Below are 20,357 nucleotides of genomic sequence, written 5' to 3' on the forward strand. Positions count from 1 at the left end.
TACCTGTTGTCAACTGCGGTGAAGAAACATGTACACAGATGACCGATGAGAAGTGCTCAGATGAACTTGAAACACTTTTGCCTGTCGTGCGGTATGCGGGTCTTGAAGAGAATGGAGTCGAGCCGGAACTGGGTGTACAGCAGGGGCATATAGCCGTACACCTTGACGAAGAAGTTGAGGCAGGTATCTCGCTCGTGGAAGTGTGAGTCATCGGCCGACAGCGACACCGTGCAGCCCGGGCACCGGAATGTCCATCGTGTTGTAACCTAGCACAGAGAGTAGAGTGAAAGAAAAACTTGGAGGGTCTAAGCAGCAGACAACCGCGGTAAAATTTCAAAATGGCTGAATTTGCTAAAAGCGAGTAGTATGGACCATTGGATGCATCATGGTACATCATGATGTACCTGTGTCGTGACATACGTACATCCCTCATGGACGAAAATAGGGCAATTTAGGGCTAAGTAACGTACATCATTTTGTTTCCATTGTCTTTAGTTGATGTCATATAAGCATAGTTTCGACTAGAACATTTACATCAAAGCCAAGTTCATTTTCAGCGGCCAGTTTTGTTGTGACATGATGCGGTGATCTTGAGCATTTGTGTAGGCCAGTCATAAAATTTTGATTTTGCTTTTCAATCAATCTGTGAGGACTGTACGTTATGTGTGCATAAGTACATAAATAGGTATGTTGCGTGTGCACCTTGAAGTTGTCATTATGACGTTGTACTTGTAGTTGTCACTATGCACACTGCCTCCAAGATGTTTTAGCTCAATTATCTCAGAGGCCATGCCAATGAGTCGCATGTTCTAAGTCACACCCTATCATATGTCACATCCAATAAGCGGTGACAATGCCATTTTCTTTCTTCCAGTTTTTGCATCAAGAACTATGGCATCAAATGAGCTTTTCATGGTGTCTCCACTCAATATTGAACGAAAATGCTGCATGGAGGCTCCTTTATACTTAAACTATTTTATTACTATTTTTATTCCCTCAATACTGCAAACCATGCAAGGTCTAAACTGGAGATGGCTACGCCTTTATTAGAACAAAATCTTTGCTACAAGGCCTGCAGGAGATGAGGGATGTCATCTGACACCAACAGGCATCACATCACAAGTATTTCCCAAGAACAAGATTTTGAATGCTTTTTAGAATTCAAAATCATGAAAATGTTGAGTCCTCCCAAAGCTTACCCCCTCTTTTCCAATGATGCTACTAAAGAACACAAAGCTGCGCTGACGCAGCACAACTTGTGCATAAATGAGCTCTAAGTGCCTGTTGCAACACACCATCCAAACAATAGATCATCAGAGATGGAAAACAAGAGTCAATTGATCTACTCTACCTTGAGGGGTGGTTTCCGGGTGATATGCGAGACAAGGAAGTTCATGGCGATGTCCTCGCAGTTCATGTACTCGTCCACCTTGTCACGGATGGCTTGAGGCATGACGTAGGTGTACACATACGAGTAGTACTGCGTAGGTATGGAGGGGAGAGACACTTTGTGAAAAATGCCAGAGCCCCCTCTCGTTGGAACATACACACACCTTTCACGATTTTCTCAAATTCCCATGCAAACTCACACAACAGTGTATGTTTTTGAAATCATGCACTTATTAACCGATATGCCAGAGAAACAAAAGGTTACCACTGAGCACATGCTTTATGTAGACTACACTCTACGAGTTGTGTTCATCACACTGAACTTGACATGCACGCGTTGTAGACAACGTGCACGCTCCCCAAACAGCGATATACGTAATTTTTTAATGTAGTTGAGCATACACTTCCTGTCCGGTTCAAATATGGATGTGACTACAAGCACTGACCACCACAGTGGCATGAACGAATGACCAAGGCCATTTTAATGAACTAACAAAAATACTTGAAAGTGACATTTTGATATTCAACGCTTTCTAAGGGTTTCAAGGACCACAGTGAACCTTGCATGCATTTAATGTTGTATATTCTCTGCCTCTTACTTTCTTTCTCTAGTGGCAGGCACAAATGATCTTTATAAATTATGAAATTTACTTCACTCATGGTCACGCACGTACCGAAATGCATTCTATGTTCTTCACATGAAGCTAGAAACTTGGGCTAAAAGTGAAAACAGAGTATCAATGCACAGTCGTCACTTATTCAAACCTGACGTAAATAGGCAAGTACATACGGCACAAAATGCAGCAGCGTATTTAAAAAGACATGACGGTGATACGGACTGGTGAGGGACATTGATAAATGTGGTGCTTTGCAAATCGATGAAGATGATGACTGTGTTAAAGGGGTACTGACACAAAATTTCGCGGCCGTGATAGCCTGCTGGATCGATTTCCGTGTACGTGCGTGTACCATCTGCAAAATATCGACAGCGAATAAAGCTTGGAAGGTATTTTATATGAATTTTGAAGTTCGTGTGCGCGATCCAGCATTATAGGCCGCACCTATTGCATTGACACCCTCGGAGGTGACCCGAGGTGACCCCCCTACTTCCCCTACGTAACCGTTGTAGCCGGTACAACAAGTTATGATGACGTCGTAGCCGCCATTTCTGTTTTGACGCGCTCGCCGCTGCGCTAAGCTGCGCTGTTGGTGTCTCAAGGAAATCGTCGCCAACAGACGACGATGAGGAGGACGACGATAACGAGGACGATGATGGCGACGACATCGCGCAGCACGTGCGGCAAGCGTGCGAATGCGAGGAGACGACGCGAACAGCGCGGAAGTGCGTCACACTTCGGTGTGCTGACGTGATCGAGCGCTGCAGCCGCTAGGTGGTGATAGTTGCACCCAGAGGCTTGTAGTTTTTGAAACCGAAACTGACACTGGTCGGTAATGAGGAGCCTGTAATTAATTATCTGTCGCGCGCTGCAGCAAACGATGTGCCGTGTTATGACTAACAGGCCCCCAGCAACACATTGCAGCAAAAAAACGCGAGGCCAAAATTTTTGTGTCAGTACCCCTTTAAAGACTTGTGCATCTGGCTTTTTCAACCATCTTGCCTCCATCACAATCTTATGTTTATATGCAAGGAAAAAGCTCTTAGTTTAGCCAGAAGGGACATTCATGCCTGCCTTCCTTGCGTGTGCAATACACGGCAGAATCTCAGTAAACAAAACTCCTGTTAAACAGAACATAATTTGCTGGTCCCTTCAAGTTCCGTTTAACGAGAGTCGACGGTATTCAATAAACGACTGGAAAGCAAAGTGACTCACATTCCCGAATATGCCCAGCAGACGAACAAAATGCCATGCTTACTTTGTGAAAGAAAGCAGCCCCCATCAGCACCATGGACAATTCGCAGGAGTAATTGCTGTTGTAGTACCACGACTTGTGGTTGACGTCCCACGCGTGGTAGCGGCCAGGAAAGCCCACGATGCGGTCCCGAGCCTCACGCCAAACCCTGGGCCCAAGAGTAGCGGAATTCGTGAGGATGACTGCACGAACTTTGAAAATTTCTCTAGCAATGCATCTCTAGCGACTTCAGCTGAGATCAAACAGTAACAGCTGCAGCATCACGGATGCGGTAGAGCCGTTTTAGCAAGCCATGATGTGGCCGCAAGTATGGCGAGACAGAGCACTATTTACGTTAGGGAGGTTGACTGGAGGTGTTAGTAACTGGCATGGTATTACGTAGAGAGCAACAAAAGATCATAAAGCACAAAAAAAAGGGGGACTGGAAATTAATATCAAACGAAGCTTTAAGTAGCGCACGTGGTGGAGCCCATGCATTGTAGGCAAGTAACTGTTCCATTATTCTGCCATTGCAAATTCATAGAACATGATCCTATCACTGGTGTACACTATGAGAGCATCAGGACTTCTTTCAGCATTGCAATCAGAATTTCACTAACTACATTTGTTACTCTTGTTAATAAATACTCGAGTTTTGTTAGTACATACTATTCCTGTCTATGAGCCCTTCACAGGTAAATATGTCCTGTTGCATAGGCTGCAATATACGGCTACTAAAACCAGTCGAGCTGTTTAGTGCAAGACAAAATTCCTGGCGTATACTAAAGAAAAAAAGATTCAGTTAAAGTCAGAAAGCAGGAAGGAACAAGCCGTTAGAGGTAAGTACAAAACCCAACAAGAGCACACACCTGAATCCAAATACTATTTCGTCGTGGCGGAGATGCGTGTCGTCATCCACCGAGAGCACGGCTTCAGTCTCGATGGCGGAGAAAGGTAGGAAGCGGTTGTTGAGGCTGTTCTTTTTTGCACGCACCACCTGGCATGCGGGGAGAAAGAAAAAAAGCGTGAAAAGAAAGCATCACCCAACCACGAGTGGGGCGTGCAACTCACGTTCACGGTAGCCCTTTTAATTTAGTGCAACGTCGTCCCCATCAGCCCGACTGCGTCCGCTGCAGGGCAAAGGCCTCTCCCACTTTTCGCCAATCGACTCGGTCCTGTGCTTGCTGCGGCCACATTATCCCCGCAAACTTCTTACTCTCAACTGCCCACCTGACTTTCTGGCTCCATCTCGCGCTCTTGCCTTCTCTTGGAATCCAGTCGGTTACTCTTAATGACCAGCGGTTATTTCGCCTTCGTGCTACATGCCCTGCCCATGCCCATTTCTTCTTCATGATTTTGGCTAAGATGTCCTTAACACCTGTTTGTTCCATGACCCACTGTGCTCTCTTCTTGTCCCTTAAGATTACACCTATCATTTTCCTTTCCATTGCTCGCTGTGTCGTCCTCAGTTTAAGTTGAACCCTCTTTGTAAGCCTCCAGGTTTCTGCTCCGTAGGTAAGTACCGGTAAAATGATGCAGCTACTATATACCTTCCTCTTAAGTGATAGAGGTAAACTACCATTTATGATCTGAGAATGCCTGCGAAATGCATTCCACCCCATTCTTGCAGTGCAACACCTAGCCCACTAAATAATATTTTCATCTCCACAATCTACAAACAAACCACGCACAACATGTGGCCTCTTCACAGGGTGTAATGGCACCTAGATGCAGTGGATACTACATGCTGCGGACGGAAAATCTGCATGGACAATGACCTCACTTGCCTCAATGGGAACACCAATATCAGGCCAGCGCAGATCGGGAGACGGCGGCTTCAAGCTGTTCCACACAACGATGACCTTGTTCAGGTGCGGAAGGCTGTGCAGCCGCTGAAGCGAGTCGATCAGCACCGCCTCTCGTTCGTACGTTAGCATCACCACTGCATTTACGCAAGGATGGGTTCACATTACGGCTGTGCAAAATGCACGGTGTAGCTTGTGGACAAATCATTTATGCACTGTATGTTCACCGAGCTAGTGTCACAGTGTAGCGTCATATAAAATAAGCACAAAAGACTGCCGCAAGGAATTAATAACAAAACTTTTCTACTGGCTGAAACTGAGGCAAGAAAACCAAGGAACACACAAATTACAAGGGTTAGCTGCAAGCAGTCACAAGTCACCAAATCTAACTTCATGTTCGGTATTTAAAGGGTGAAATGATTTTTAAAGTAATACATGGTGCTTGTATAGGTTAAAAAAGGCACACCGTTCATATCACATGTCCAACCTGATTAGACGCATGCAGTAAAAGCTTGTTAATTCGGATTTCACGGAACCGCAAGAACTGTCTGAATTAACCAAATGCCAAATTATCGAAAGTATCAAGCAAACAATAAATAAATGTTTATTAGATCAATGCACTATCATTTTCTTGAGGAATACGTAAACCCAGTAATTATTTTGCACAAGAGCAGTGCACACGACGAAATTTTTGCCATTTGCAAGTGCGTTCACGTGAACCCTCGTGTCCTAATCCGAAACGTGTTCTGAACCCAAACCTTATTACGCACCAAAACGCAATTGCGGATGGCAACCCTGCCTTTCTGAAAGGCCACAGCCGTTTCGGCTCTCCGCGAATGCCATTTTTGTTCCTTTGCGGCGCTTCATGCCCAGTGTGCTCCGAGGATCGTCCGAACTAACGAGAGTTTGACACCATTAAACAGTGCACATGCTGGCCGGGACCAGAGAACATGTCTGAATTATCTGATTTTCTGAACTGACGAGCGTTGAATTAATGAGCTTTTACTGTATTAGTGCTTAATTCAAAAAGCAACAAAATACAGATATAAAGGAAAAAATCACTAACATAAAGAGTGACTAGACATTTCTGTAGAGCTGCAAATTCAGCGACCAATACTTCTTTCAAAACTTCTAAAACACCATGAATGTCATGTTAAGAACACTAACTTAATGAAAGTGGCACTCCAGTAAAGACAGCCCGCCAAGAGGTAAGGGACAATGAGTCGATTGCAACATTTCTAGGGCTCAGCATTTCAGTCCTCTTTCTGAACATTAACCTTGTGTTTGAATTTCAGATGTAAAAAAGTGTTTGGTCTCTTTCAGTGGCTACTGTTACCCACCCAAAGTGTCCTATCAGCCCAATCTTACCAAATTAAGTGGATGACCATAGGTGGCCGGCCATGAAAGAGTGCCCACCTGTGAACTGCTCCCTGGGAACATTTCCACCAAGAACTTCACCAAACTCCTTTCCAGAGCCACCAGCGCCTTGAGCAACCGGCCTGAAGCCGAAACTAGAGCCTGAAAATGTAAATACACATGTTTCTTTCAATAAATTCAGTTGATAGTTTGCATCTGTCTTGTCCACTTGATAACGTGTGTCCTCCCTAACTTCTTTTGTCCCAGTAACTGTAGCGCGGTATTTTTATCATGCAAAACCAACTAACCCAATACTTCACTTTCAAAATTGTAGCTGGAACAACATTATCATCCATGGTTTTTTTTAACCTCCAGATGAAACGCTGCCAGTGTTTACTTCACGTATGACGAATGACTTCTTCAAAGGCAAGCTGGACTAAACAGTAACCGGCATTGAGAGATGGCACCAGCTAGGCTCGAAGTGGCCTAATAAAACAAGACCTGTAATTTTAAAATTATAGATAATCATGAAAACTGCAAATCTTGAGGAACTGTGTGAAGCTTAAACACTCGGGCTTATATGTAAGTGAAGATTTTTCAGAAAAGGTGCATCCAGTCAGAAAGAATCTATGGGACAGCACAGTTACAAACAGGGAATGAAACGAACGTGTTGAACTGGTCTTCAATAAGGTGTCTGTGATTGGAAAGCTATTTGTTTAGGACGAAGCCAAAAATGATAAGGCTGCTCTTCCCAATCATGCGCCAAAGTGACAGGAAAGCCCGCATTCTTTGTAACTCTTAAATGTGAATTGCCATAGCATTTTGAACAAGGAACTTGATCATGAACACCTGATAGCACTTCATGACACTCATGTACTCGCGCTCAGAGAAACATGGGTTCATGATGGTATCTATGACAGCGAAATTGTGGCTTCCTGGTTTAATGTATACAGAAAAGATTGTGGTTCCAGGGTGGTGGAGTTGCATTGCTGGTTAAAATGAATTTTAAGATAGCGTGCATGCCTGATGCCCCTGGTGTTGAGCCATTGTTTTGTAAGTTGTTCGATGGAAAAGAAAGCCTTGTTATTGGAGTTGTGTATAGGCCCCCAGCCTCAACCTCGGAGGTGTTAGAAAAATTGCAGCTGTACATTCCATCTAAAAGAAGTCAAACTACTAAACTTACTTTATGTGGGGATTTCAACCTTCCGGGCATTAACTGGTCTTCGCTCAATGCAGGAAGTTCTGATATCATTAACGATGAAGCGCTTATTGACATCGCATTCCATTTTGAATTAATGCAGTTAGTTCATGATTACACTCAAGTGCAAGATAACAGCAAATCAATTTTTGATCTTGTCTTTGTCAATGGTGACATTTCTGGAAAATTTGACTGCGAAGCGGTTACAGGCATTTCAGATCACATGGCAGTCTTGGTTGAGCTTGACTTGCTGAAGTTGAAAAATGATGTTAAATACACACGCGTGCCAGTCCGTTCTTCTGACTATGTAGCCATTATGGACAGATTGAAGACAGCCTAAGATGAACTTTGCCAAAGTGTTGATTTGGGCTTGAACGATGTTAATGCACTATGGTTAAACTATATAAACACTGCGCACGCGTGCATACAGCCTTTGTTCCTTTCAAGAAAAGAAGGTACATACGTCGAAAACCTAGATATAATCCCCATTAAGAGATGAAGAATCCACATTAACAGCACTTGTTTGCGCTTTCGTGTCCTCTTTTGTGTTCCCGTCCATTTTCTTTCACCGTTACACCATGAGCCAGTACCAACTGACCCAAGGTAGCACGCTTCTGCAGTTTAAGAGAAAAATGTATCGGCTGCAAAAATTACTAAAAATGCACAAGAGCACCTCAACACATTCTCTGATCACCAATCTGTCTTGACAACTGAAGGAAAAGATGAGAAGGAACAATGCAATTTTTACGATGTAATGTTAACTAACATGATGATAGAATCACCGTCTCATTTCTGGCAATTCATAAGACCCAAGTCATCCAATAGAGATACGTTTATTATAAATAATGTTTGTACATCAGTCGAAAAAGAAATAGCCAATGCATTTAACGAACACTTCAAATCTGTTTTTACTTGTGATGACGAAACCATCCCTACTTTTAACAAGTTTAAAGATCTGCCTCCCATTAAAAATCTGGAAATCACAGAGGCTGGCGTATTTGAATTATTATTAAATTTGAATCTAAGGAAATCTTGTGGCCCAGGTGATTTACCAAATACCTTTTTAAAGAGATATTTAAAGAGGTCTTCAAAATTTCTGAGTTACTTTTAATGAATCATTATCCATTGGTGTCCTGCCCGATGATTGGAAATTCTCCAAAATTAAGTCTTTAGTCAAACATGGGGACACACATTATCGCCCAATAGCTTTGATTTGTGCATTGTGCAAGTTATTGGAGCACATAATATATAAGCACATTTCCTGCTTTTTGGACACATGCTCACTTCTTTCTTCAGCTCAGCATGGTTTTAGGCATGCTTTTTTCACAACACAATTAGTTGAAATGGTCCATGACTTCGCACTACCCATAAATAACCAGTCACAGATAGATGCAGTTTGATTAGACATCGCGAAGGCATTTGACAAAATCTCTCTTTCCAAACTAGTTATGAAACTTTTCAGAAGTGTTGAAAAACCCACAACTTTGTCATTGGATACAAGCATACCCGAGTTCTTGACAACAGTATCTTGTTTTTAATGAATGCTCCTATAAAAGCTGCCTGTTGATTCAGGCGTGCCCCAGGGATCAGTTCTGATGCCGTTATTGTTCCTTCTTTTTACAAATGACATTGTGAACAACTGTTGTGTCAAAATAAGATTATATGCCGACGACTGTGGGGATAAATCAACTTCTGATCAAAATGAATTAAATTGTGATTTAGATAAGGTGATGCGTTGGTGCAAGACGTGGCAGATGGCTGTGAATAACGACAAATGCGCTGTAATGACCATAAGTAACAAAAAAAAAAACCCTCTTTTATATACCTATACAGTTGATCGTAAATCGTGTCAATGAGTTCAAATATCTAGGTCTCATCATAGCTAATAACATTCACTGGGATAATCACATCACTGCTATTTCTAACAAGGCTTTGTCTAAACTTAATTAAGGAGGTATCTCAAGAGTGCATCTACCATCTGCAAACTCGTCACTTTCAAAGCTTTAATAGTACCGACCTTAGAATACACAAATGTTATTTGGGACCCGTTTACACGGACTAACATACATAAGCTGGAAAGAGTTCAAAGTAAGGCTGTACGATTTGTTTTAATAGTTACGGTCCCTCATTTATTGCTCAGTTACTTGGCCAAGCAGACTTGAAACCCACCTTAAGTTCATGTTTTAAATCGTCAAGGTCAATTTAAATAACCGAACACGCGACTATATTTCATTTTCTTCTGGTTATTCTACAAGGCAATGACATCCTTTTTCATTAGTTCTGTTTTAATCCAAAAACAACCGTTTTTAAATAATTTTTTTTTTTTCTCGGACTGCAACAGAGTGAAATGACCTCGGTGTACACATAGTCACGGAAGTTGACACTGATCAAATTTCAGGCTCTTCTCAAAGTGTAACTCTGTTGTATGTTTAATCACCAAAGGCTTGTGTGTGCTTTGCTTTAGAACTATTTTACATTGGTATTGACTATTCTAATACTTTATATTGCTTGATTTTATGACGTGTGCTAACAGACCTTGTTATATGCTTTGTACCACCCTGCCAGAATCCCTATCAAAGGGGGTTAGCAGTACTGTAAACAAATAAGTGAATAAATACTTCCTACATAGCACAGCATTTCCAACAAACAAGTTTTCTGTCTGAGCACGAAACATACCATTAGTAATCCATGACTCGACATTGAGCCCTTCTTCAACTACATAACTTCTTTAAATGTAAGCAAAATGAAATTAAACCTGCTCTCCCAAACTCACCCATGAACTTTGCCTCGGAGGGGAGAATAGGCTCTTGAACCCCGTACGGGTACATAGTGTGCGGGTCGAAATCTTCATTCCACACTTTTGCCTGGTCATTCAGTGTGACGCTGAAGTTCCTCTGGTACGTCAGTGAAGGAAATGGTGGCTCAATGGGGCCTAGCATTTCGTCCATCTCTGTGTTGGGTGCCGCTTCAATGGTGAGTGGGCGAAAAGTGGCATTGAACACACTCGGCGACGGCTCCTCGTGCGCGGGCGGAGCAGGGATCCCCAGCCGCGTGCGAACGAGGGAAAGCACAGTGTTGATCATGCGAGATGTCGTTGACAGGTAGCTCTCCCAGAGCAGACGGCCACGACGCCGGAGCTCCACTATGTCAGCGTCCAGGTAGGTGCGCAGGATGAAGTGGACCTCGGTGACCCGAGCCAGAGGCAGCAGAAGCGCAGCACGTGACCAGTCGACAAACTCAGAGAATGGCAGCTCGACGGCGTCACCACCTAGAATGACAGGGATTGCCCCATTCTGTAGGCTTTCGCGGATGCGCACTAGGAATGTGGCTGTCGACACAAATACAGCGGGGGGTGCGAAGATGATTGAGAATGTCGACTCTCGCAGCAGCTGGGCACGACTAGAGGGTTCGCCGCACAGGAGCCAGTCATTTGGCACGGAAGACACATTTTCAGCCGCCAAGCAGCTGAAACTGAAGTTCAATTCATTGTCAAAGCCCTGAGACATTTTACCGAGAACATTCACAATCATCTCGTTCGCACGGGCCGCTATGGTAATGTTGGCGTCACGCGCGAGCCTTCCCTGGAAGCTCAGAAGGTACCGCCGTCGCGCAGGCAATATCACTGGTGCCGACTCCCACGGTTGCGCCAGCTCCTTGCCCAAAGGAGCCGGTGTTAACGTGATGTCGAATTTCTGCCTGAAAGTCGCCGCCTCCGCGGATGACTGGGCAATGATGGCTTGCTGCACGTGTTTTTCACTGAGAATTGTGGTTCCACCCAGGTTGATTACGATATGATTGCGTCCACTGCCGTTCCAATGAGCCAGCTGTCGAAGGTAACTTGCCACCGACCAGGATGGCAAGTGACCACCGAGGATGACCACGTGGACGCATGCAGTGCTCGGGTCAAATGTGGTGTGAACGTTAGTGTCCAGTATCTGGGCGAGGGACGCACGTACATTTAACTCCGGGACCGAGTCGTCGGTCGGATAGAAATAAACGGGAAAGCCGGACGTGAGGGAGCAGCGTGAATAGTCGAAGCACGAATGCATCTGGCACTCTGGTGGTGCTGGTGCTGGCAGGTACAGTTGCCGTGCATCTTCGCCCGTTAGGAGCTTCAGAGGCGGTCGGAGAAGAGGTATGTTTCGATTCTCCAGCTCTTCTCGAGCATAGGCAGCCTGTTTCAGAGAAAGCTTGATGCGGTCCAGTTCGAGGCGGTTTTTTGTATAGCCGCGCTTCGATTCTTCGACACTCTGAGTCAAGGTGAAAATTTCGGCCTGCCAAAAAGAAGCACAAGAAAGCCCAAATGTCATGCTTCACAGCAAACAGTTACAGGTAACGACAAGTGTTTCAGATAATTTGTTGTTGCAAAAGCTGGTTAGCGTGCGTGGTTCAAGAAAAACGGGGAGAGTTATTTTTGATGGACTAAGACGCGCACACGAACACTAGAGAAAAGACGGAAACAACACAGGTGCTGAAAACTAGCCCAATTATCCATGCTACGGAGGAGGGTTATGCTTGAGTGAATTAATGAAAAAAACGAACATTTCTGCATTCATGAATGAAAAGGAAGGGAACCGAGCAGTTCAGCTTTCTTGCTGACAACCATAATGAAACAAACAGACAATGAGAACTAAACAATGCATAGGGGAACTTACTTAATTTAAATAAAGAGGTTAAACAAGGAAGATGAAAGTGGGCATGAAAGTAAATTAAATGGCCACAGTTTGGATAGGAACCCATGTCTTAGCACTTCACATGTCAGCCCATGCGAGTGAGCTACCAGACTGCTGGGGCCATATTCCAAGTTTGAGATATTGCCATAATGTTGCATTCGGTGCCCACTGATTGGCTGGTTGACGAAAAGCGGGCAAGTAGTCACAGACATTGAACACACATGCAAAGTAATACTTTCGCCGAAAGTGATTGTCTCAAAATGTGGCCCCCATTCCCCCGTCTATTTTCTTACCAGTGCTACCCATCACAGCCATGATCATGGATGCGGTAATCCTGTATACAGCAAGCGTAGCGTGAACTTAGTAAGTGAAGGCGACTGACAAATAGACTCTCGTATGCTGCTTGAAGGTGTCAAAGGTGCCGAAGATGAGACGCTCCCCTTGTTCATTATACAGCCTGCGGCCAGCTGTTTTTTTTGCCCACTTCATTTCAGTTAAGTAATGTACTCTATGCTTTCCTTTGTTCTCATTGTCTGTTGGCAGTGTTCATTAAATCTTACTTCACAGCTCAGCCTCTGTTACATCACGTCAGTGAGGACGTGAATATAAAACTAAGCTCAGACTACGTACGCTTACCTGCAGTCTTTGTCGCTTCTTTTCCAGGTCTCGAAGTTCACTGCTCACAGACAATTTGATCCGGAGGAATTCTTCTATCCTCAGCTTTAGGTCCTCTAAGACATGAATGTCGTCAAGTTGGATGCGCCTCTGCAGGTCTGTCGCCGAATCCACTGTGCCCGCAAACTGCAAAGAAATTCGAAAATGAAAGCTCGGCAACTGTTGCGAAACAGCAACCGGTTACAACCACGGTGCCAAAACACCGTCCATCGTTAACAAGAACAGATCACTGCGCGACTGTTGCAATATTCCCCGAAAAGCACTTTCGTTTTGCAAGAAAGCGTAAGCACTCCGACGGGATTTCTAGCTCCCGTTTTCTTCCTCACTCCGGCTAAAGCAAAAATGGGATAACTAGCAATCTTCACTACATTCAAACTGTGCAGAGGAGCGATATAAACGACAGTTTCGCGTTATTTTTGAAGGACATCTCACAGCAGCGGAGTAACGCTGGAATGCGACCAAACAATAGGAGCAAATTACCTTTGAAATGTAGTAATGCATAAATAGCGACATGATGATTAAGGCGAGAAGAGCTAGCAGGATGAATCTTGTCGTCCCAACTCCGGCAAACCACGCCCGCAGAGGTTTGTAATTGAGGCATTTTTGTAGACACCGTGCGTGATGGGCCATTCCTCAGGTCTTCGGTGCGATCCCCTGGATTTCTCGGAGCGAGGAAGAACTCGCAAAAAGCGTTTTGAACGACATCGGTTCCCGATGAGAAGCGCACCGCGTCTACTGGGACATGGGCGCCGCCATGTTTGTACTCTCGCCAAATCACGTGAGGCCGCAGTGGGCCAAGTGGGGGAGAGCTGGCCTGTCATATGATGGTTAGGTGTGCGGACGGTTTGTGCTGATGGTAATATGTTCGCTCCTGTGCCGTTTCTTTCTTGTTCTTCACATTTGTGGACGTTGTGGTCGACTGGGAACCGTAATTCATTCCCCATGCGTGCTGTGTCTTCGATCGCTCGTTGCTTGACTGTGCCTGGGCGTTTACGGCGGCGGTGACGGCAGTAGCCGCTGCGAGCGAGCGGAGGGGCTGTCCGTAGCCGTCCTGCGTGTAGCCGCTGGTTACAAACGCCGAAGACGCGTAGTTTTTGCAGTGCCACTCTGTTTTGGCGCCGGTTTCGGCTTCTTATTTTTACACGGCGTCCTACCGTGCGCTACTGCCGTACTAGCCCGCTGAACCACGCGGACCCCGCCGCCGCTTGTGACCGGGGCGGGCGAGCGAATCGACAGAGAGAGAAAAAAAAAAGAGGCGTTATTGCAGTTTGAGACAGTGTTTGCCCACCCCCGGAAGAGTGTTTCGTTGCATCTAGCGATCGCTTAAATTTTCAACTTGTCGAGTGACGGCCGCGCTTTGGCGATGTCGTTTCAGTCTTTCGCTGAGGACGAAGACGGCTACTCGTCGAACTACCACGTCGGGTCTTTACCGCGTGATTATGCCTACGGACCCGACGACGTTGAGGGCGACCCGACACATGCCACACAATGTGCGAGGAAAAGAAAAATCCTCCTCATGGGGTCCAAAGGGTGAGCGTTGCAGAATTCGCCTGTTCAATCCTTCCTCGTCACCTTCGTCGCTGTAGCGGCTTTTTTGCATTTTTTTGCATATTGTTCATACGGAATGCACTCGGTTAACGCACGTGAGATCACAGCCTGCTTTGCCATTTCTTTGTGCGTTTCAGGAGCGGGAAATCGTCCATCGAGAAGGTGGTTTTTCACAAAATGTCACCAAATGAAACGCTTTTCTTGGAGAGCACCAACAAGATTGTGCGAAATGGTATGACTCTGCTTATCTCAACACCTGTCGCCTTTAATTCAGTGCGTGCACACTCTGAATACAGAAGCACAACAGCCAGTGACCACATGTGACCTGATCAGAACTATTGCACTTACAGCATTGGTGCAACAGCCAGTGGCTGTGCACTTTGACACCTTAGCGAAAGCTACAGTTAGCAGAACCTATGAGCTGAGCCAGTTCTCACATACTTATGGAAAACAGCAGCTCTAAACTTGAAAGAAAGCATTTAGGACAAGATATTGCACACAATTACTAACAACCAACTCTCTCATTACACTTTTGATGTGGCTCGTTGCCTGAAGGACCTTGGGCATCCAAAATGATTGGAAGGTCTTCTGCAAGGGGATGTACTGCTTGTTTGTTTTATGCTTTAGAATGTAGTGGGATAGCATAAAATGTGCATAAAACCTATGTATGCTGTGCACAAATACAAAGCACCAAACATTTTTATATGTTCGGCCATGGGGTGCAGTATTGGAACATATAGCTTTGGTACATGGCCTGTGCTAGGCGAAATGGGTCTTTTTCTTTCGTCACTTACAGTTGTGTGCACCTACATCTACTTCGAAGTAACACTCTTGGAAAAATGTTTTCAGTCAAGTAGCATTTTTGTGGCATTGCAAGCTTGCAGCCCTCTGATAAAAGTTGGCGTTCGCATAGCAATTGGATGTTGGAAGCTCCTCCTACAGCGTATTGGCATAACGAGGTGGGATAATTGTGCATCCGAAGCACAATCTCAATTTTTCAACTTTACAGAAACTGTGTCATCTAGGTGGTGTTCATTTAAGCTAAGTCAAGCAAGTAATTAAGCAGTTAGACTTGTCATCACTGGGGCCAACTTGTATTGATGCATGGCCTGCTCAGCATTGCACTGGCCAAGTATGAGGGCACAAGTTTGATTTCCTGATATGTTTTGTATCTTATTTTCAGAAAACCAGTGCTTAAAACACGAGTGAGGGGTGGGATCACATGATTTAGGTCACATTAAAGAACAGCTGGTGGTTGAATTTAATCCAGAGCCCCTCAGTACTGTGCGCTTCATGTTCATATCGTCCTAATGTCACATAACACATCAGAACTTAATTTTTTTTATGCACAGACAGTAAGTGTATTTGTGCATACGATTGAGCTTGTTTGTTCAGTTCTTTGAACACCTGTTACTTTGCAGGTGTGCACCGCTACACGTGTTTGCAGTGAACTCTTGTTTCTTTCAGACATATCAAACAGTTCATTCGTCAAGCTGGACATCTGGGATATCCCTGGCCAGGTTGATTTTGTCGACCAGGTGTCCGACTTCAAGAACAGTCTTTGATGGCTGGGGAGCCCTTGTATTCGTAATTGATGCTCAGGTATGCCTGCCTTTACGCGACAGACTTGCGTCGCAATTTGCACTAGGCCACTTTTGACTGGGGGATGTTTAAAGGGGTACTGACACCATTTCTCGAGTGAGAGTTGACTCTCCCATACAAATCTCCTGCATACAGAGACCGCTCTGAGCACGTGTGAATCTCAGCAAATGCTCATAAGATATTTTATTTTGATATTAAAATCAATTTTCCCATCGTGGTCCGCTGCATTGGTGTAGTGGTTATGGTGCTCAGCTGCTCACCCGAAAGTTACGGGTTCGATCCCGGCCGCAGCAGTTGCATTTCGATGGAGGCAAAATGTTAGAGGCCCGTGTATTGTGCGATGTCAGTGCACATTAAAGAACATCAGATGGTCAAAATTTTCGGAGCCCCCCCACTATGAGTGCCTCATAATCTCATATCATGGCTTTGGCACGTAAAACCCCAGATATTATTAGTTTTCCCATGGCGCACCTACCGACATCGACACCAGCTTGACGTCGGGCTACGGCACCAATTATGGTGACTTCACGCACCAGTCTGGCTAGTTGCGATGACGTCGGGCACCCAAACTTTCAATATGGCCGCTTGTGCCTCACCAACGAGGCCATAGAGCAACCGTGGAAACATCACGATATCTTGCACGAGCACGTAATTACTTCTTTAGGGTGTACTTCACGCTTAGCAGTACATTTTCTCGACTCTTGAGGGTATGGCCTTTCATTTGATGAAAAAAAAAAAAAGATGGCTGAAAAATTTAGTGGCAGTAAGCAAATCTTGGAAATGATGGAGCACTAAAGGCTGATTAATCTAGGACATGACATTAGACAACCGTTCTTAAAAGCCCTCAACATTTCTTTTTTTCCTTCCGCGCTGTGAAGCGACTCTCAGAGAAAGCTATATGTGCAGTGGCAATGCTTTGTCAGTAATTCAAACAACAAATAGGGCGTTTTATCTCACCGTGCTGGCAGTCCTAGAAGTCATTCTTTGCTGGAGGCTCCTGTCTCCAGTAAATCCAAGGTCGGCGTGAAGGGAGCGAAACAATCGCACAAAAATAATCCAACAGGAATGTGTAAATAGTTCCTTAATCTTGAAGTGCAAGATACTGGATATAAAGTTTGCACTCTGTGTTCACGAAGTTAAGGTGGGCCCACTATTCACTTACATCATTTCCTCGCTAATGAAAGTGACACTTTGAGCTTCTTGGAGTACTAATTTACCACTTTAGCACTAGTGCCTCCAAGATTCGATGAATGTCAGTGACTCCTACTTTCTTGCCTGCCATGCAACCCTTGTCTTTTCCGGTTGTCTTGTTCATTTTATTCCATGTGGTCAGTTCATTCTTGGGCTTCAGTGCATGAAAAAGCACTCTAGTTAAAAAGTAAATAACGATGCTTGACTGTAGATTAGATGGTTCATATCTCAAAACCGGGTCATCCTTGGAATTCATTCCAAGTGGACGTGCCTCGATCCCAGCCCCAGTGGCTGCACTGCTGACAAGGGCATAGCACAAAAATGCTCCAGTAAAGTTTGCTGGGTGCATATGAAGGAGCTCAAATGGTCAACACTAATCACAGGCCGTTCCTCACAATCAGATCTCAAAATGTAAAGCTCCAGAATTATGTTTTCTTAACGGAAACATATGGATTGGCCAAGAATTGACTTACAAACTTTCTCTGCATTCTGATAATGGTGCTAACGTATGTTACTGCCATCTGTACTTCCTGTTTTAACGAATGGGGGAGCAGCTCGATTAGACCAACAGAGTAGCCTAGAAAGGAGATGGGTAACACATGAGCGCGTGAACGAAAAGTGCTGGCCATGCCATTAAAACTGCATTGCAGAGTAATAAGCAAATAAGTGTAACCAGTATTTTTAGTTGCTTAAGAAGAAAAAAAATGGATCTAAGAAGGCTGTGTAATCCATAAGGCAGTTCACCAATGGACAATTAGAGTTCATGCTGAAGTGCCAAGGGAAGGGGAGGTGCAGTCAAGGATGGCAGGAAATTGAGTGGTGCGATAAAATATTTGAAATTTGTAGTCATGAGGACGGGGTCGACTGGTGAAATAAGGGATTATTATGAGTTTGCTAAAAAAGGGGCCTTCGTCCTGCTAACGCTTTCAGCAATAACATGCAAGCACCGTGCAGAAGCGAGATGTGGTCGCGTTAATTAAAAATTAAGTCTAACTACATTTAAATGTGCCGTGCTCAGTCAGACACACTACATGACCCCCACAACTTACTTGAGTGAACGTTTGAGTGACTCGGCAAAGATACGTGATGAACCACAGCCCAAATGTGCAGGACGACTATATGGAGGCACTGCAGAAGCTGAACAAGACTGTAGTGATGGCAACCAAAGCAAACCCAGACCTGAAGATCGAGGTCTTCATTCACAAAGTGGACGGCCTGTCGGACGACCACAAGATCGAGATCCAGAGGGACATCCACCAGAGGGCAACAGATGACCTTGCCGACAGAGGCCTCGACAACGTCCAACTCAGGTAAGCCAAGCAGCCTTCCCTGCCGCACAGCCACAGTAATGTAGGCACCGTGCAACGAGGCAACCCCTCACAGATGAGAAGCAGAGGCAGGTGCCTTAGAGCAGCTGATTGGTTTACATTGAGTGGGACAGACAGTTTCCCACTAAGGCAACATGACACTAGCCTGGTGAAAGAATGAAAGTTCATATTTGGCAATCGGTCTCTAGAATTCATACAAGAGTATGTACGTCTACATCAGTTACTTAGAGGGGCGCCTTCTCACCTAAGCGAAATTCACCGAAGAATAAGGATGGGATATTGCGCATATGGTAGACAGTTCCAACTCATGACCAGCTGCTCACTGCTGTCCCTAAAGTGGAAAATGTACAACCATTGTATATTGTTGGTATAGTAACATATGGGGCAGGCAATTGGGGAGTAACAAATAAACCCTGGAAGTTTATTTGTTAACTAAACTTCTAGAGATTAGTACCACACAGCGTGCGATGGAACAGAAAATGAGTAACAGAGAAGAGGTAGAAAGACTGTAGAGTGGATTGAAGAACAAGCAGATGTAGGTGGGCTTCTATGAAGTCCTGCACTGTTAAAGGGACGGACAACCAACTTTTGTGGTACCCGTTTTCTTGAGTGCAATGGGAAGCTTACCGGTCAGAGCTTCTAATCACGGAGTGGTAACGCGGAGAACGCCGTAAAACATTTGTAATCAGAGTTTTTCGATCTGCAGCGATTATGCAGTCTTAATATCACATGCTGCAAACAGTGAGAGGTGAGCGCGATAGCGATTATACGCCAGCAGTGGTGACAAGTTATGCCCTAAGTATGAAAAGGCAATGTTACGTTTACAAAGCCGTGACTACTGCTTTCTAGCCTATTAAATTATTTTACAATAGTTATAGCGTTTTTCTGGGGCTTCTTATAGAAGTACTTTGGCCGTACACAGGTCGCTGTATCACGTTTTAGTCAAGCCAAGCCAAGCTAAGCCTTTGAAAACGAAACAAGTGGTAGGATACACCAGCAGTGCTGTTCATGAAGTGGTAGCAATCCTCCACAGAACAGTAAGTCGATGGCATTTTGCGAGCAGCAGCGCAACCTCGCGTGCTACTCTTCAAAAGTCCGATACGACGAGAGCAGAGCTACGCGGGAAATGCCGCCGGACGCCGCGCGCATGCGCCGCAGCCTCCGTTTCACTGGAAGCCACGAAAGCAGCGCCGCATCTCATGCTTTACTTCTTTTACCTTAGAAACAAAACGGGAATTGACAATAACATACATATTCAAATTTTCAGCCCTCGTTCTGGTGCGTGTAAAAGCATTAGACTACTTACAACAAAGTGCTTAAGACTGCATACGTCTGGTTCATGGCGCTCGCGCTAGGCGGCGCGACATACCGGTTTTTGTTACTTTTAAACGCCATTTAAAAATATAAATGCTACTCAGATCGCGAAAAGTATTCTGGAATCTGTCACTATAATTCACGGCCTTTTCATTTCCACCAGGATCTAATCACCCGTTCTGGCCAGTTGTCGGTCCCTTTAAGGCTCTCAAAGACCTTAACAGTGCAGGACTCCTATGAATTTGTGCTCCGTTAAGGCCCTTGACAGCCACAAGCGAACTTGTCGACTGAATGCCCTTTGTTGTGTAGTATTCGTGTCATGCACGATGCCACTCGTCGTTTGGCGTTATCAGTACACGTGACGCTGTGGCAAGATAAAATGTTCACAATGAAGTCAGCTGCGTTTGTACGCACGTTCTCGTCTCCT

At 44.8% G+C, this 20,357-nt stretch overlaps 2 protein-coding genes across 2 annotated transcripts in view; one reads left to right on the forward strand and one right to left on the reverse strand.

Annotated features, from left to right (window-relative positions):
* LOC119396015 (exostosin-3) lies at positions 1-14,080 on the reverse strand. The gene is made up of 9 exons (XM_037663046.2): positions 13,428-14,080; positions 12,909-13,073; positions 10,373-11,873; positions 6,462-6,563; positions 5,028-5,182; positions 4,110-4,237; positions 3,265-3,409; positions 1,352-1,480; positions 1-266 (listed from the first exon to the last, which is right to left on the reverse strand). The coding sequence occupies exons 1-9, from the start codon at positions 13,575-13,577 to the stop codon at positions 57-59; spliced, it is 2,685 nt and encodes an 894-aa protein (XP_037518974.1). The 5' UTR covers positions 13,578-14,080; the 3' UTR covers positions 1-56.
* Positions 13,704-20,357, forward strand: part of LOC119396016 (ras-related GTP-binding protein C-like) — a 16,391-nt gene continuing 9,737 nt past the window's right edge. Inside the window, 6 exon segments of the mRNA XM_037663047.2 lie at positions 13,704-13,803; positions 14,323-14,477; positions 14,633-14,727; positions 15,963-16,051; positions 16,053-16,097; positions 18,399-18,598. Of these exon segments, the coding sequence (XP_037518975.1) occupies positions 13,801-13,803; positions 14,323-14,477; positions 14,633-14,727; positions 15,963-16,051; positions 16,053-16,097; positions 18,399-18,598 (587 nt within the window). The 5' untranslated portion in view covers positions 13,704-13,800.

The sequence above is a fragment of the Rhipicephalus sanguineus genome, chromosome 6, assembly GCF_013339695.2.
Source record: "Rhipicephalus sanguineus isolate Rsan-2018 chromosome 6, BIME_Rsan_1.4, whole genome shotgun sequence".
NCBI lineage: Eukaryota > Metazoa > Arthropoda > Arachnida > Ixodida > Ixodidae > Rhipicephalus > Rhipicephalus sanguineus.